Source organism: Corvus moneduloides, chromosome 2 (assembly GCF_009650955.1).
Source record: "Corvus moneduloides isolate bCorMon1 chromosome 2, bCorMon1.pri, whole genome shotgun sequence".
NCBI classification, from domain to species: Eukaryota; Metazoa; Chordata; class Aves; order Passeriformes; family Corvidae; genus Corvus; species Corvus moneduloides.
This window is the reverse complement of record NC_045477.1, coordinates 81,458,268-81,476,359: the sequence shown is the minus strand read 5'-3', so window position 1 is coordinate 81,476,359 and position 18,092 is coordinate 81,458,268. Positions and strand designations below refer to the sequence as shown.

The window sequence follows — 18,092 nt, the reverse complement described above, 5'->3', positions numbered from 1 at the left end:
AGTAAAGAACATTTAGGACATGATCCAAAGATGGACTTGCACAATGTCATTATGGGAGCTAGTCCTATGTGGAATTCAAAGCACAGAGTGCCCAAGGTCCACAGACAACCCAAAGGCAGAACTGTGGTGCATCCTTAGGCTGCCTTCTTTCCCAAAAGCTGATCAGGAAGCTGTCCACAACAGCAGTCTTCAAACTAAGAAATGCATCCCTTCATGTGACAATACGGGCAGAGGTGGGGGAGAGGTCAGGGCCCTCCAAGAAGACTATGAATACAGCAGAAACAGTTTTACAGAGCATTTGTTATTTTATCAGTCATCTGTAAATTAGGACACAATCAAAACCTGCCAATCCAGAGATAACCAAGAAGAAATAAATGCAGGAGAAAATGCAGAACTTCCGCTCCTCTCAAAGATTTATGCAAAGTAACAGCTTCTAACATCTAAGACAAGTCCTAGGAATAAAACAAGTCAAATAAACTGTGAATATAGATCACCTTTCTGTACAGTCTTTTAAAATGCAGTTGCATAGAAAGCAGAGTCCTAACTTTGTAACAGTGAGACAGGAAGTAAGGACCTGGGTCCAAGCCCCTCCTCAGACTGAGGTATACAAACTAGCACATTACCGGGCACAGAAGTGTTCTAACTGCTCAGTCAGATGCTTCCCTGCACTTCTGTGAACAGCGTTGCTTTGCTATTAGGAAAGGATGAAATAAGAACAGAGGAAAAAGGTGACTCCATACTTTAGGCATCTGGTTAGGAGAAAACCTGTTATACAGTTAGTTAAAAGAGTTATTCCTAATCTAGTTTAATGGTGTTTTCTATGTCAAATGCAAAGGGTACTGGGAGCACGATCTGCATCCCTGTTTTTCTACTTAAATGCCAAAACTACTGGCTTGCAGAGCCAGGATTTCCCCAGCTGCTGTCTGAATAGTCCTACAAATCTTGTACTCTCTACAACACAGACACCCAACTCACGCAAACAGGATGGAGTATTTTCTTCAGCCTAGTTTTCCAGCAAGGAGGTAAAGCAATACAGAGGCTTCGGGATGAAGAGGGATCTGAATCGAGCTTTCACATAGCCTGGACAAGGGATATTTAAAGTTCTGAAGCTCCTTCCAGCATCCTGTGTTTGGCGGTGCTGGTACATTCAATGTGCTCAGAGAACGCGTACCAGGCCCAAAGCTCTATCCACTGGTGACACGCAATACTCTGCTCAGCATTTGGATCCATATAAAACATATGGAGAAATTACCTGTGATACCAGCACCATATTAAATATGCACAGAATGTTTCCCAGCATGTTTATATGCAGTGTTTAGATTGAGCACGGGAATTACTTCACTTAAGCTCTAATTAGGCTACTAAGTACTTGGATTTACAGGGAAGAGAGGGTGCTTGCAAGTTTTATTAATCAGGATTTTTTGAGTCCAGCACCTAATGTTTACTTATGTTAAGAGCTAACATTTAAACCTTTCTCTGATTAATCCATTGGTGGAGATAAATGTCAAGTTATTCTACAAATGTTAGCCTTTGATGTCTTTGGCAAGAGTAACTTCTATAGGTGAAAAGTTTTTTGTGTACTTTGCAAGTTGGAATCCAAGTCATTGGCAAGATTCCTGCGTTTTACACTGGGTTATTTCCTTAGCTGATGTAAAGGGAATAAAATCAGCAAACACATGGAAAAACTATTTATTTACACTTTGTAATAACACTGATCTACACTTTTCTATCATTTGCAACATCTCAGAGGGGCAGAAAGGAAAACTAGATACCTCTTATGCAACGAGGTGCTAGTACAATATTGAAGATTTCTGACAGAAGAACACAACTTTGTAGATCGATAAGCATCAGTATGGGTAAGCTGATACTTTCTTAGCATTAAAAAGCACAAATGGCAACTAACTCTAAATTGAATACAGTCTACCAGGAGAAATTGTTATCTATAGAGAAACAGCACACTTAGGCTCTAAGAATATTACTCAGGAATTCTATATGCTACGTCCTTCCAATGCTCAGTAAAACTTTAAATCTGAAAACCTGAAAAAGTAAAACATTTTTACTTTTAAGTGACTCTAAAATTTGTAATATCTTGAAAGCTTAGTAGTTCTTCACTGCTTATCCAAGTGAATAATAGTTTTACCAGTAAGTACTTTTAACTGATTGCTAAAGTTGTGAGCCTTTACAAAACCAAGGAGCAACTAAAAGGCACACTTACTTTATGCCCAGATTAAAAAATATGTATAATGCTCAGACTGCTCTCCACTCACTCTAGAATACTGCTAGACGACCTAAGAAGCACTTTAAGTTTCAGACAACACACAAGTTTAACATGTTTAGGCACAGGACCCCAAATGGAAATAATTTCTCAACTGTAACTTGAAGAAACATGACAGTAAGTCACATACTAGCTACACATTTAATGAAAAATAACATTCATTAAACAAAGCACACAACAGAAAACAATGGAGATCCAAGCAGTTGCTTACAAAAAACTAAATATCCTACACTAAAAAGTCTCAGCTAGTGAATTAGGCAACAAGATGAGAAGATGAGTGATCCCTCAACAAATGTGCAGTAAATTAAGATACTTTAGTTAACGCCAAACTTGCTCATTTATCCCAAAATGATCAACACTGATTTCTTCCCCCCTTCTCCAAGTCGCCCTGAAAATCTGCACAAATCCAAGGTTATTGAGCCATACCTCCTCGGGAGTAGCATTGTTCCTGATTGCCTGCAGGAGGTAAGTGATCTTTGATGGGCCTGGAATAGTCTCGTAGGTCTCCTGCATAAAAAGAGATGCAGCTTATTATAAACATTTATTGGAAAGCATGTGTTAAGCACTAGTATGAATTGACTTTCCTTTTAAAAAAACATCAGTATCCATCCAATCTAAAAAAAATAACATAGCAGAAAAAAAAATTAAACCTATCAAAATAAAAATTTATGACCTATTTTAAAATTATGAGTAAAATCTTAGTTATCTGGTAAGATCTGTCATATTGGAATGATCTACATATGCATGACTTGCCACTTAGGAGATTAGTTACAAAATATGAATAGAACATAAACTCATAGAAATACAACATACAGCAAACATATCCTACTGGGAATCCATCATAGCTTTTATCATATCAAAGAATTAAAAATTTTGGAAGCCTGAGACCAAGCTGTGGCCAACAGGTGAATAATCACAGACAAATGCATAGTCCAAAAATTTGATCAGCTCTGGTTTTGAACCTTTTTGTACCTTCTACAATGTTATGTGGCAGCCACACATCTCAACCACACATTTTGAATAAGAACATCTTATTTTTAAACACCTGAATTTATTTTTAAACTTTCTGAATTTCAGAAGGAGAGGCTATTTAGTCTCCTCCTTAGGAAAACCCTCTTAAAAAAATGAAAAGTTTAATGAAAAGTTCAGTTATGTTGTCTTACATGCTTCTGGCACGCATTTTATTCATTACTCCTTTTAAAATTACCTTGTTACTTAGAAACTAGAGTGAAAACAACTTTTGCTATCCAAAACACGGTATATGCGAGCATTGTGAAACTCTAAATGCTTTTTTTAAAATATACTAAACCTATGTAGGTAGGAGCAGAAGAATTACAAGCTAAATAGCAACACCTCATAACATTCAGCAATAGTTCTATACTTATTAACTTTGAGTTACTTTTTGTGGACAGTCTTGAAGAAGAATTTCTTCACCCTTTCCAAATATTCATTATCCCATCCTGAACTCGAGGAATGAGTCTACTCTGCAAAGCTCAGGCTCACCTCCATCAGTTCTCTGCCTGCTTACTTCTCATTTGCAACACTGCAGCAGCTACTTCCAATACTCTAACAAACTCTTACACACCTTGACAGGATACCTGCTATTTTCAATAAGGTAGTTTTGCATTTAATATTAGACATCATCTTCCTCCCCTTGCTGTACCTGCTTCCTAGTAGGCCTTCTTCACAAAGTCAATCTTCATTTCATATTCTCTCTAGTTGCCAATATACACTCACCGTCAATGAGACTCTGAATCCCCAATGAATCCCTGCATTTAATCTAATCATTTCATGGAGACTGCAAAATTAAATGAGGTTTAGGGTCAGAATAGAAAGTCTTCTCAGGTTAATCTCTTCCATGAACATATATATTTATATTGCACTATTATCTACAAATACGAAAAATAATACAAAACCATGAAGGTTCCCTAAACCCAAGCCCATCATGGACTTGAAGTTATGCTTTCACAGAGAGCTGAACCACAGTAAAAGCTGGCTTCCCTCATGTCAATTCTGGTAACCATAAAATTCTATTTTGTGTTGTTTAACTCACTAAAAATGGCAGCAACCTAAGCAGTTGTTCAATGGTATAACTGTCAATTCAGTAAACTCAATTCAGAGGATGCTAAAGCAAAGGGGCACGAGGAATACATGACCAAACACAGAAGCTTCCCTCTGAGCTGGTGGCAGTCTTCTTTGCAGGCCCTACCTATCTTACTACCAGTCTTGCCCACACCCTAACTATGTACCTGGATTCTGCTACATCTTACTGTATTCTTTAAGTTTACAGTTATTTCCCCAGTGACCTTATACAGAAGTACAAATTTCTCACACACCATGACCAACTTTCATAACACAGGCAAGAAAATGCCTATTATCTACACTTACTACTCATGTTCTCCCAAACCTGAGAAATGCACTTTAAAAAAGAGCATAAAATCACCCAAATAAAGTAAATAAAAGTTTCTCTATTAGAAGATAGACACATGAGTAAGAGGAAGACAGGCTTTCATAGTCAACAGACAACATTACAGGACGGATGGTAAAATGAACCAACCAGATTGCAATCAACTAGACAGGTTAAGTTAAGAGCATGCTAGTTCATATACATAATCACAGAATGTTTTGGGTTGGAAGGGACCTTAAAGATCATCTAGTTCTAAACCCTCTGCCACAGGCAGGGATACCTTCCACTAGACCAGGTTGCTCAAAGCCCCAGCCAACCTAGACTTAAATACTTCCAAGAATGGGACATTACAGCTTCTCTGGGCAGCCTGTTCCAGTGCCTTATCATCCTCACAGTGACAAATTAACTCCGTTTATCTAAGCTAAACCTGCCCTCCTTAAGTTTAAAGCCATTGCTCCTTGTCCTATCTCTACATGCCCTTGCAAAAGCCCCTCTCCCACCCTTCTTGCAGGTCCCCTTTAGGTACTGGAAGGCTGCTCTAAGGTCTCTCCAGTCTTCTCCAGGCTGAACAACCTCAACTGTCTCAGCCTGTCTTTCACAGGAGAGCTGTTCAGTCCCTCCAACCATCTTTGCGACCCTCCTCTGGACCCACTCCAACAGGTCCACGTCCTTCTTGTGTTAGGGGCCACAGAGGTGGACACAGTACTCAGGTGGGGGTCTCACAAGAGCAGATTATACACATATAGATCCACACACATAACATGAGTTTGGAATCATCAGGCTTTCTTCTTCATCCTTTTGTTTTAACAGCTTTTACTACAATCCTCCCAAACAGTATATGACTCTTCATCTCCATCGAGTTCAGTCTTCAACTGAACACTCCTCATTCTTATTTCAATGACCAAACCTATCTGAAATACCCTGAGTCTGCTTAGTTCCCTGTCTATCCATTTCTCATTCTGACTGGTTTTCACTGGATACAAATGAAAACCTGCTATTCAATTTACCTGCAGTTATTTGAATCCTTTATGTTTTCAATACTACCTTCCAACAGTAAGTACACTTTGAAGAACTGACTGGACTATGCTAATGTTTAAAACCAAGTATGAGTCCTGTATGATTTTAGGAAGCAAGTATTTTAAAGGCTATGCAATACTTTTATCCAAAGAAATCTTACTTCAATAAATAGACAACTTAAGTCCGTCTAGCTGCACTGTAGAGATATATTTGTGTTTCTACGTAAAAGTTCATTAATCCACCATGAAGACTAAGGGGGGGTTCTTCACAGCCATGCATGGTAGAAAATAATGAGACAACAGGCATAAATTGAAAAAATGAGGTTCAGACTGGTAGAGGTTCAGATCTCTCTGTCCTAATGAGGACAGTCAAGCAGGAGTGAGTAACTCAAAGAGCTTGTGCAGTCTCCATTCTTAGAGGTTTTCAAGAGTCAGCAGGACAAAGCCCCAAGTGACCTGATCTGACCTGATAGCTGACACTGCTTTGAGCACCACAGACCTCCTGAGGACCCTTCTACTCTGAATGATCCTAAACCGTAAAAGTATTTGCAGCACACCTTGGAAATATGCAGAAACTAATACCAAATTCAGTGCTATTCAATAAGTAAAAAGTTATACTACTCCTTGTATTTTTATAGGAAACTAACAGACTAACAGAAAAGATTGGGTATCAATTAAGGTTTCTTTTTCTGATTGACTATAGTGCATATGTATCTATGAAGATTAAAAACAACTCAGTTTCAAGCAAGTTGCTGACAAAATACGCCAGTTGTAAGAATCTGTGTTTCAGTGTTTTTATCCAATGTTTTATTTCATAGGCATTACAACATAGCTGCGCTATGAACTTGCTTTGATATCATTCCAATAAAGTTCAAAATGTTTTTAGAGATGTTTTTAGGTTATATGTAAGCAGTTGAGAAGAGCAAGAAATTCAGTTCCCAGAGAATGGCCTCCATTGCAGCTCTCTGTTCAGGAATGTGGGAAAAATTCCTGCTGACTCTCTAGAAAATGTAGTTATCAATACCGAACTTCACTAGCTTTCTAAAAATTTATGTCTCCTCTCCTTCCCACTCTCGATTCATATTTGAGGAATTTCACTGCAGCATCAGGAATAATGCTTTTTATTCTTCACCAAACAATGTGCTGAACTCTGCTGACCGCTGGAGTGATGAGAGCGATAAAAGACCCGATGCAGCCATGCAGCGGGAATTCATGCTAAACCTAGACGCTGGTATTTAATTCAACGGGAGAGATTCCCCACCAGGCTTGACAATGGAGCCTTAAGCATGACAGAGAGAAAGAATTAACGTGGCTTAGCCGCCACAAAGAATTTCAGCTGAAACAACACGTCTGAAAACTTTTTGCTGATAACAAGAGAGACTCAGCATATTGAAAACACTTCTTTTGGGTGAAATACTTCTTAGCTGACGAAACACTTGAATACAGACGCGGCCGTTCCGAAAAGTTAAAAAACCAAACTACTGGGCGGCAACAGAGAAGGACCTCAGTCCCGCTCCTGCCGGCCAAGTTGGGGCGGGGGCACGGAGCCCCTGCAAGGGGCGCTTCGGGAGCGCACACAAGAGCACTTCCATCGCGCCAGGCACCCGCTCTGACCTCCTTCGGGAAACGCCTCCGCTCCCGAGCCACTGAGAGCCGGCCCCCCTACACGCTACTGCCGCCATCGGCTTGTGCCCCCCCCCACCCCTGCGCGGAGGGGCCGGGGCCGCGCTCCGTCACGCCAGGCGGCTCAGGCGGAGCCAGCCATGGGCAACAGGGACAAGCAGCCCCTGGGGACTGTCCCACACGGCCCCGGGGGGGCGGTCTCGAGGCGGGCAAGGGGAGAGAGCGGTGCCGGACACGCCGGGGCGGGCGCCGAGGGGAGTAACGGGACCCTTCGCGCCCTCACGGGCCAAGGGCCGGCGCGGGCCCTGCGCCCGCCAGGCAAAACGGCCGCCACCGCCCGGCCCCGCCGCGCAGACCGGGGGAAGGCCCGGGCCGCCCCGGCGGCAGCTGGTGCCGCTGCTCACACGTGGGGCTCGGCCGGCCCCGCCGCCTCCCTGCCCCCCTCCCTTCCTTCCTCCCTCCCTCCCTCCAGCGAGGCCCGGCGGGTCTGACAGGCCGTCTCGGCGGCCGCTGACGCGGCGGCCCCGTTACCTCGGCCTGCTTGCGGACCGCATTGTCCGGGCTGAGCAGGTTGCCGAGGAGGGCGTAGAACTGCTCCTGCTCCGTCGCCGCCATTGCTGCGAGAGGGAAGGAGAGGGAGGAAGGGGGAGCGCCGGCCGCGCCGCCGGCGGGGGAACAAGGGGCGGGGCCGCAGCGCCAGCCGCGCTCCCATTGGCTGCGGCGCACGGAGCCTCGCCCCCGATTGGCCCTGCCTCCCTTTGACGTCCCGGCGGCTCGGGGCGAGGCGGGCAGCGGGGAGCGGCGGCTCAACCGACCCCCAATGGGGGTTCGCCTCCTCGCGTGTCATTGGTGCGCCGCCGCGCAGGGGGCGGGAGGCAGGGGCGGCGGAGCGCTCTGATTGGCGGGCCGTGCGGGCAGCCGCGGCGGGATTGGCCGGAGCGGCAGTCGGGCGGTGCGGGCAGGGAGGGGTCGCGCCGGGACTCGGAGCTGGGGCCGGGCCGGGCCGGGTGGGGGGGGGAGGGGAGGGGAGGGACGGGACGGGACGGGACGGGACGGGACGGGACGGGACGGAAAGCGCGGGAGATCACGGGGCGTCGCCTCCTGGCGCTCGGTGACGTCGTGCTGCTGTCCCGCCACACGGAGTCGCTGAAACACAGAACGGGTCAGGTTGGCAGGGACCACGGGGATATCTGGTCCAAGCTCTCTGCTCAAGCAGGGTCGTCCTAGATCACATGGCACTGGATTGCATACATACAGTTCTTGAATATTTCCAGTGAGAGAGAATCCACAACCTTTCTGGGCAGTCTGTTCCAGCACTCAGTCACTTGCACAGTAAAGAAGTTCACCATCATGTTATGTGGAAATTCCTGTGTATCAGTATTTGCCCGTTGTCTCCTGTTCCATTGCTCAGCACCACCGAGAAGAGCCTGGCTCCATCGTCTTGGCACCCTCCCTTCATATAGTGATACACGTTAATGAGGCCCCTCTCAGCCATCTCTTCTTGAGACCAAGAAAGCCCAACTCCCTCAGTCTTTCCTTGTAAGAGAGTTGCTCCAGTTCCCTCATCCTGCTCTGCTGGACCTGCTCCAGGAGTTCCTGTCTTTCTTGTATTGAGGAGCCCAGACCTGGACACAGCACTCCAGATATGGCCTCACCAGCATTAGGCAGAGGGGCAGGACCACCTGCCTCGACCTGCTGTCAATGCTCTTCCTGATGCACCCCAGGATACCATTGGCCTTCCTGGCCACAAGGGCACTGCTAGCTCATGGACAGCTTGCTGTCCACCAGAACCACCAGGTCCTTCTTTGCAGAGCTGTTTTCCAACGGATCAGCCCTCTGCCTGTGCTGGTGCAGGGGGTTATTCTTCCCCAGCTGCAGGACCTTGCATTTGCCCTTGTTGAATTTCAGAAGGTCTTGTCTGCTCATCCCTCCAATCCATCGAGCTTGTATTTGATTGAATAAAACTTAATTAGTATTCCCTTTGGTCACAGGAGCTTATCACAGGTTCATGATGTGTGTGGTGGGAGGCTTTGAGCATTGCCCAGCTCATTGGTGGAGGGCTCTGTGCCTCGATGTGCACCAGCCGGCTGTTTGAGGTGCACCACCCAGCTGTTCGGAGTGCAGCCGCAGGGCAGTGGCTGGCCGGGTCAGGTACCACCTTCTGCTGTGCCTCGGCTGTGCCCAGGGAATGCTGATGCTTTAAAAGCAGGAGGAGTCAGCCAGTGATCTGGTGGAGAAAAGATAGATGGAAGGAAGGAATTCGGAAGGAAGGAAGGAATTCAGAAGGAATTCGGAAGGAAGGAAGGAATTCGGAAGGAATTCGGAAGGAAGGAAGGAATTCGGAAGGAATTCGGAAGGAATTCGGAAGGAATTCGGAAGGAAGGAAGGAATTCGGAAGGAAGGAATTCGGAAGGAAGGAAGGAATTCGGAAGGAAGGAAGGAAGGAAGGAAGGAAGGAAGGAAGGAAGGAAGGAAGGAAGGAAGGAAGGAAGGAAGGAAACGACTGCATCAAGAAAGAATTGCAGGCAGGGTTAGAGAATGATTTTAAGCTGACTGAAAACTCAGAAGGGCTGTAAGTGAAGATGAAATATAAAAGCAACCATGCTTTCTAGTGTGAAGTGCACTCCTGTAAATGTCCTCAGAATTCAGCTATGTGGATTAGGTGTGTACAGCTTGTCACAGGTTCTGGAGGGCCTTTTGGATATCTTCTTGAAATAGACATTGTTTTCCTGCCTTTTTATCACCTGTAAACTGGTTTGTATGAACTTCAGTAACATCGCTGTCTGCTTTCCATGCATAAACAAATAAATGTATTTGCTTTCATCCTAGCTTGTGTTAATGGTGATTTCACCATAAATCTGTAGTAGAATTGTTAGCTAAAGAATACAACATCTGATTGGGGTTGGGGAGAGAATGTAAACCACAGGATATGGAAAATTGTTTTCTTACTCCTGCTGGTTTTCACATCTGTAGATGCAGGGAGTGGGTTGTTATATAAAAACTGTCTAGTTGTCTTTGAGAAACAGCGAAGCATATGAAATTTGCGTAAGACCTGAAAAACGGTTGCCAAATTATCTTTGGAGTACCAGTGATGAACATCAGATTCCATTAGAGCTCCCTTGGAAGGGGAAAGCAGGGAAGGCAGGAACAACCTGATGCAGTTCATTAGAGCAAGCCAAGCCAGAGTGTCTCTCTACGTGTGCATGTATGTGTGTTTGTGTTCCTGTGTGTGTAATGATCAATAAACTTAGTAGTGTAATGCTCTAGGAATACATTTGAATACATTTCACCCTGGTATTCAAAGCATAGAGGGGAGCATCTATACTGGGTGGAGAAGAATTTGCTGGTAAACTCAGCAGATCAGTGCTCTTCCACTTCAAATCCTGACAGTTTGGGGAAAGTAGATTAAAAACTTCACCTAGGTAAAAAGCAGTTAAGATACTGGAAAGATTCCTAAGCAAACAAAATTGTCAGTAATGCCACGTGATCAGAGAGTCTCCACATCAGGTGCTTGTTCTCACTTGGGACAAGTTTGAAGCTGAAATGTGGGAAGCAGCCAGAAACTATGCTAAAGAAGCAGGTATCAGTACTAAAGATGGTTTGAACAAGTATCTGAGGAGAGCTCAAATAGATACAGCCACAAAGCAGCCAGCGGCAATGTTGGTGTTGCTGGATATTGCCCGATTGCTGCAGTCTGTTCGAAGAAACAACAACAACAACAAAAAAAGACAGGAGAAAATATGATAGCCAAAATCAGAAGGATTACCTTGACCTCTTCTAAACGGTTAAGGCCTGAGAAGTGTGTTGAACTGTAGTTTATGCAATGAAATTTTATTGATGTTTTAAAACTTGGACAGACTCTGAAATTGAGAATTCAAGTCTTCAAAAAGCAGAAGCTTTAGTGTAGTATTGATTAAACTTCACAACTCCGGGAACAAATGGATTACAAAGAGAGGGAGAGCTAGAAAACTATTTATTATACCTGAGGAATGCTATAACATTTCTTACAGAGTAATAGGAGATGTGGAATGACAAATAAAATGAGGAAAGATGTCTCAGATTCTTATAAAATAATTTCTGATGCTGACTTACAGGTGAAGGGTTTGACATGTATGTGCTTCAACATTCAGAAGCGAAGAATGTGATGAAGGTAAAGAAAGATACTGAAGATATCACAAAAGAAATTCAAACATCTTTGTGAAGCACAATAACAGGCCAGCTGTGTCAGCTCTGTCCTATGAGGAGATCTACTGTAAGTCTGAAGTGACTATTGATGGTCCATATGGATTCCATATACCCTATATATCAAAAAAAAGTGCAACCATTATAGCCTCAGAGGCCAGAGAAGAGTTAGAAAGTGCATGAGGGCAGATTTCCAGCAAAAGTCAACGGAATGGAGTAAGTTGATGTCAGTGGGAAGCTATGCTCTAGTGAGGGCTGTCTGAAGCTGTCTTGGCAGAGCAAGCTGTCGGTGAAGAGCATGCAGTGTCTGACAATTACTCTGGCCAAAATGTGGGATGAGGCAAAGAATTACAATCCTGTCGGTAATGAGCAGTCAGTATGGACTACAGTTTTCACAAATCTGTTCATCCATTTCTTGTGCTCGGAACTCAGAAAGGGCACACTGCTCTGTTCCCATGTCTTAAGCATGGGGGTGGGATGCCTGTAACTATAAAGGGTGCCGAAAGAGATGCTGCTCTTTCAGTTCTACTCCAAGAAGCCCTGACCTGCGGTTTCTTACTGGTTTTCTGTGTTGGTAAGGCAGAGCTGGAAGGTGATACAACCATGTCTAACCACCAGCTGAGGGGTCTACTAGACTGGTGAGCATGCTGGGAGTCTGGAGAATTGCCATCAACCACTAATGAGATCCAGAATTCTTGGATGGGAACTTTCTGAAGCCATTGAAATGGTTAATAAGCTTAATGACAAGGCAGGAAAGCTTCACATGCAGGTTATATGGTAGGTCCTACACACTACAGGCTTGAAAAGCTTTTGTTGTGAAGAAGCTTTGAACATCTTGTAGAGCTGCAAAGAGGCATCCCATACTTCCCTCCTGCCAGATTTTCTCACTGAAGTCAGATATCCCTTGGAGGACATTAAACTGAGGGAATTTTGCTACTCCCAGAAAGCAGAACACAGAGGGACTTGTATATATGTCTAGGAGTATTTTCTGAACAAGTATACCTGAGGAAAAAGTACACGTTAACCTCACCAGAGGCCACCAGACAGTGCAGAATAATGAAGTGTACAGGGCTGGGATAACCTGTGGAGATAAGTGACTTCTTGAACAGGGCTCTGCCCAGGGTCATTTTACCAAAGAGTGATACAGTGGAAGAAGTAGGAGACAAAGCTTTTGTGTGGATTGCAGATAATACTACGCCAAGGCTGTGCCTGCTGTGTCAGCAGACAAGGAGGATAACTTACTGAGCAGCCTGACCAATGCCAAGTTCTACAACCTGCTGAACTTCACGAAGATGGACATGCACTTAAAAAAATAGTAGTTTGTAAGCATCATGAATGCAGGCCTTTGAGTTCCAGACAATACTGTGATTTTGTTAATTTAGGAGGAAACTTTCTGGCACTTACAAACCCAGTGTTTGTAGAACTGCATGATTTCATGTATTGACACCACAGGGGCTGAGAAGAGTGAAAAAACTGTGTGTTTTGTATTGAAGAAATTGGATAAATTATGAAAAAATAATTCCGTTTTAGTCAATAACAGCAAGAGGTGGTAGGGAGATGTAACTGCTCTCTGAGAGACTAATATAAAGACACAGGGGATTAGCTTGTACAAAAAAAACCAAACAAAAATTGACCATTCATAGAGTTTTTTCTTAGAATATAATTCAATGTTATAGAATTCAATTATTATTGAAGATTTGTAGATGACTTCAGTGGTATTGTTGCTTTTATTAAGGCAGTTTGTCAAAAGCATGTGTCTGACAAGGCAATTGAACAGAGGCTTTGAGCAGATTAAAGAAGCTTTCTGACCCTCCCTGTGTTAGCCTGGCCACAAGAAAATACATGAATGATCCTGTCAGTGCTTCAGATGCAGGTCTATGGAGGATGCTTTTCTTGAGATGGAAAGGGAGTAGTGCTTTTAAAAGCAGGATATGAACACAATTACTCCAGAATGTGTACATTGCCACTGTGTGGGCTATCAGGTGAAATACCATTTCCTCACTCACAAATTCAGTGTCCACAGGAAATAAATAGCAGTGAGATTTTTCTCAATGTCTAATAATATTCATGGTAAATGTCCTTTACCCCTAAAGGGAAAAACTTGACAACATTAAAATGAATTCAGTATGAAATAATGTGATTTTGAATGAGTGAATGTTGGCAGGTCTGGTTACATATTTATTTCTTTGGCAAGCCCCTGTGCTCCAATCCTGTTGCCAAGCTGCGAGGAAACAGGCAGATTCACAACCATTTTCAGAATTTTCTGTTAGTTACTCAATAACTTTTTCATTGTATAACATGTTTTATGAGCACACAGAATGATAGTAAAGTAATATTTTTTCTGAAGCAATGAGCAACATGCTGTGGAATACCTGCTGAGCTCCCACAAAAAACTTTGCTGTTCCTACTGAAAAAATTGAAAGCTGCCTGCTGTATTAAGATGGTAAAAGTCTCTTTGCTCTCAGCTGGTTTGGCATTTCATCAGGTATTATTCAGAAATAATGTAAAATCATGGAAACCACTATGGAAATGCAATACTGCTATATCTAGGTCAGCTTGTCAGAATTCAAGGTTCCTGCTCCCTCCAGAACTGATTCTGCCTTAATGTTGCACAACTTCCTTTCTTCTTCCAGGTTCCATATGAGGGAGAAAGAGATGGCTAAATAGTCATAATTCAACAATTCATTTTGCTATATTGCTAGAAAAATAATCTTTTCAGCAGGAATCAAATTTGCAATTGTTTGTGCATTAGACAGAGCATCAATTGATTTGGCACATTATTTGGCTTATAATTGGCAAATCCATTGGAAGGAAGCATAGTCTGGAAGCACATAATTATAACAAAATGCATTTCCAAATTACAAAGGTTGATATGCCCAAACATGAGTTCAATGTCAAATTTCATTTATTCTATGGATTAACTCATAAATCACGTGCTCATTTTTTGCATATAATATACTGCATTTGTGACACCTTTATAAAAGCTTACCTACTGTTAACCTGTTTAAACACCTTCTGAAAGAACTCTTTCAGATCTTCAGATTAAAGAAAAGGTTATTTGCATGTTTAGTAGGGCCAGGGTTAATAAGAGACTAAGAAAAACATGAAAAAGTGACTCGTTGTAAAGGAGCTGTTAAAAAATCCATATGGAAAAAAAAAGACATTCAATTCAGTCAGTCATAGTCTTTGGTAAGTAAAAGGAAGGACATATGGAGACAAGACAGGTAGAAAATTAGATTTGATTTGGTAAATGAATAGTGTGGCAAAACCACCAATGTACTTTAGGGTTGCTCAACAGAAGCATGGCTTCCCAGAGTGAGGAGATGCTCATTGCTATGCAAGCATCACCTCTTGTGATCAGAGCAAAGTAGCAAGCTCAAGTGCAGATTACAAGCTGTGCATGTGGCATTTCCATTCTCTTTGATGAAAACTGAATGTGCTTATCACAGGAAAGGCTCTAACCTAGAATTAGGAGTCTGGGAGGATGCATTTAAAAGGAAAAGCCAGAAGTGATAATCAGCAATTACCATGATAGATTCTACAAACACAAATTACACTGTTGAGAGTTATATGAAGTATTACATATCTTTACAAATGGGCTAAATTAAGGGGAAAAAAATCCTTTGGCTATAATTTTGGAAAATTTTTCTTGAATTTCCCAGATCATATGAGGATGTGAGGTCACATATGTAAGTAATTGCAGTAATGGAAAAAGATTTCAAAAAAAATGTCTTTGCACAGGAAACTTAGGTATTTCCAAATTCTAAATGCTTATCTTTGTAAATGTAAGTATTTTCCAACACTATAATTAAAAAAAAAGGTAATAAAAAATCTATCATATAGGATTAAGACAGAATACTGTAAATGTATGGTCTTCCCTTTGGCCTGGCTTTCCAGTGAGTAAGTATTTGAACCTGTCTTTCTGTACTTCTCAGGTGCTACAGATTGGTTCCAGCTGTTAACCGGGCCAAGCCTGCTCAGATGTGGTCCTGCAGAATAAAAGTACAGCTCAATCATGGCCTGCAGGATTCTCACGCTAATCAACATTCTGCTGAAATTTTCTTGAAAATGTTATAACAATTCTCTATTCAGCATGTATGAACTGTAATTTTTTTTTGAAGATTGCACAATATTTTGAGAGTGTGCTAACTTAAAGTTACTTTTTCCAGGAACATTTTATGCCATTAAAAAATTCCTTAGTTCAAATTTCAAGCCTTTCAACCAGGCATGTTTCAAAGAAAAGCTTGTAAAAATTTGTTGAGGTGGGAAAATGAAAATACTGTCCTTTAGTTCCATTCTTGGAAATGGTAATGGCTCTGCATGAAATCAAGCTAAAAGTGTTTGATACAAACATGACAAGTTTTAGTCCAGGTTGTAAAGTTCAATAAAATTTAAACAGTATTTGGGGTACCAGCTGAGTTTATATCATGCTTTAATTACCCTCTTATTTATAAGTTACGTAGTTATGTCATCTCAAATAATTGTGACATCTTCCAGCTATTAAATTGCATTCTTGACTGTAGCTCCTGGGGTCTGTTAGACATAGAGTATAAAGTGGCATTGCTTCCACTCACTTGTTTTCCATTATCCTGTAGAAACTGAAAGTTGTTCCCTAAGAAGAATGAAGGTCAAATTGTTTAATTAAAAGAAGATCTGATTTTTTTAAAATAGGGATGGAGACTGAGAACAGTCTGCAAGATATACTGAGCTCCAAAGAGTTTCAGTTTAATCTAGTTTTAATTGCCCTGAATACCAAACTTACCTTAGAAGTCTACAAAGTCCTCTGTTTTTCTTCTTGTCTCTTCCAGCTTTCTAACATTCTTTTCTCTAACTGTCTTTCATCAAATATATCTTACATAAGCTATCTGCAATTCAGGTATCTGTTCTTTGTGCTCTCACTGAATTTATTTGTTTGGAGCCTGTGATTCTTTTCTATGCCACAGATAAGGTGGAGAGGTGATTGAGAGGAGATTGAGAGTCCTGTGGAGAAAGACTTTGGGTTGGTAGTTGAAGAAAAACTCACCATAAACTGGCAGTGTGAGCTCACAGCCCAGAAAGCCAAGTTAATCCTGGGCTGCATCCATAGCAGAGTGGCCAGTGGGTCTAAGGGGTGATGCTCTCCCTCTGCTCTGCTCTTTGACACTCCACCTGGAGCACTGCATCCAGCCCCAGTACCACCAACACAGGAAGGACATGGAACTGGTGGAGCAAGTCCAGAGAAGGGCCACAAAGTGGATAAGAGGACTGGAGCATCTCCTCTACTGATGACAGGCTGAGGAAGTTGGAGCTGTTCAGCCTGGAGAAGAGAAGGTTGTGTGGAGACCTCATAGCAGCCTTCCAAGGGCCTGAAGGGAAGCCCAAGAGGGACTCTTTGTCAGGAACTGTAGTGATAGGACAAGGGGTAATGAGTGCAAATTGAAAGAGGGGAAATTCAGTTTAGCTACTAGAAAGAATTTTTTTACTGTGAGGATGGTGAGACACTGCAGGAGGCTGCCCAGGAAGGTTTTGAATGCCCCAACCCTCACTATATTCAAAGCCAGGCTGGATAAGGCCTTGAACACCCTGGTCTAGTGGGACGTGTCCCTGCCCATGGCAGGGGAGGCTGGGACTAGATGATCTTTAAAGTCCATTTCAACCCCTTAACATTCTATGATTCTGTGATTGCATATCAAAATTTGAACAATATATTGTTAGATCATGTATGGTATTTGGAAAGAAATGTATCTAATTGGGCCAAGGAAAATCTCCACCTTTATTGGATGCTAAGGGGAACATGTAACCAAGGCTGAGGAAAAGACTGAGATACTTAATAGCTTCTTTGCCTCAGCCTTTAACAGAAGGACTGGTTTTCCTCAGGACAGCCAGCCCTTGAGGTGGCAGTCAGGGGCAGGGAGCAGAACAGAGCCCCTGCAATCCAGGAGAAAGCAGTTGGTGACCTGCTGTGACAGAGACACTCCCAGCTCCATGGGGCTAATGGGATCCATCTGAGGGTACTGAGGGAGCTGGTGGAAGAGCTCACCAAGCCACTGTCAATCATTTGTCATCAGTCCTGCTTAACTGAGGTGGTCCCAGATGACTGGAGGTTGGCCAATGTGATGCCTGGATAAAAACGGGTCGGAAGGAGGATCTGGGGATAGGATAGGCCAGACAGGCTGACCTCAGTGCCTGGGAAGGTTATGGAGCAGATCATCTGGAGTGTGATCACGTGGCACGTACAGGACAACCAGGGGAACAGGCCCAGCCAGCACGGATTCATAAAGGCAGGTCCTGCTTGACCAACCTGATCTCCTTTTATGGCCCAGTGATCCACCTAGTGGATGAAGGAAAGGCCATGGATATCATCTACCTGGACTTCAGTAAAGCCTTTGGCACTGTCTCCCACCGCATTCTCCTGGAAAAGCTGTCAGCCCACAGCTTGGACACGTGCACTCTTTGCTGGGTTGAGAACTGTCTGTATGGCCAGGCCCAGAGAGTGGTGGTTAAAGGATTTAGATCCAGCTGGCAGGTGGTCACCGGTGGAGTTCTCCAGGGCTCAGTATTGGGGCCAGTAAAGATACTTAATATCTTTATTGATGATCTAGATAAGGGG

The 18,092-nt window shown here is 43.1% G+C and overlaps 1 protein-coding gene across 1 annotated transcript in view; it reads right to left on the bottom strand.

Annotated features, from left to right (window-relative positions):
• IPO5 (importin 5) overlaps positions 1-7,999 on the bottom strand; it is a 45,393-nt gene extending 37,394 nt beyond the window's left edge. Inside the window, exons 1-2 of the mRNA XM_032100077.1 lie at positions 7,853-7,999; positions 2,702-2,782 (exon numbers count right to left, since the gene is read on the bottom strand). Coding sequence (XP_031955968.1) covers positions 2,702-2,782; positions 7,853-7,936 — 165 coding nt within the window. The 5' untranslated portion in view covers positions 7,937-7,999. The remainder of the gene's footprint in view (positions 1-2,701; positions 2,783-7,852) is intronic.
• Between the last annotated feature and the right edge of the window lie 10,093 nt (positions 8,000-18,092).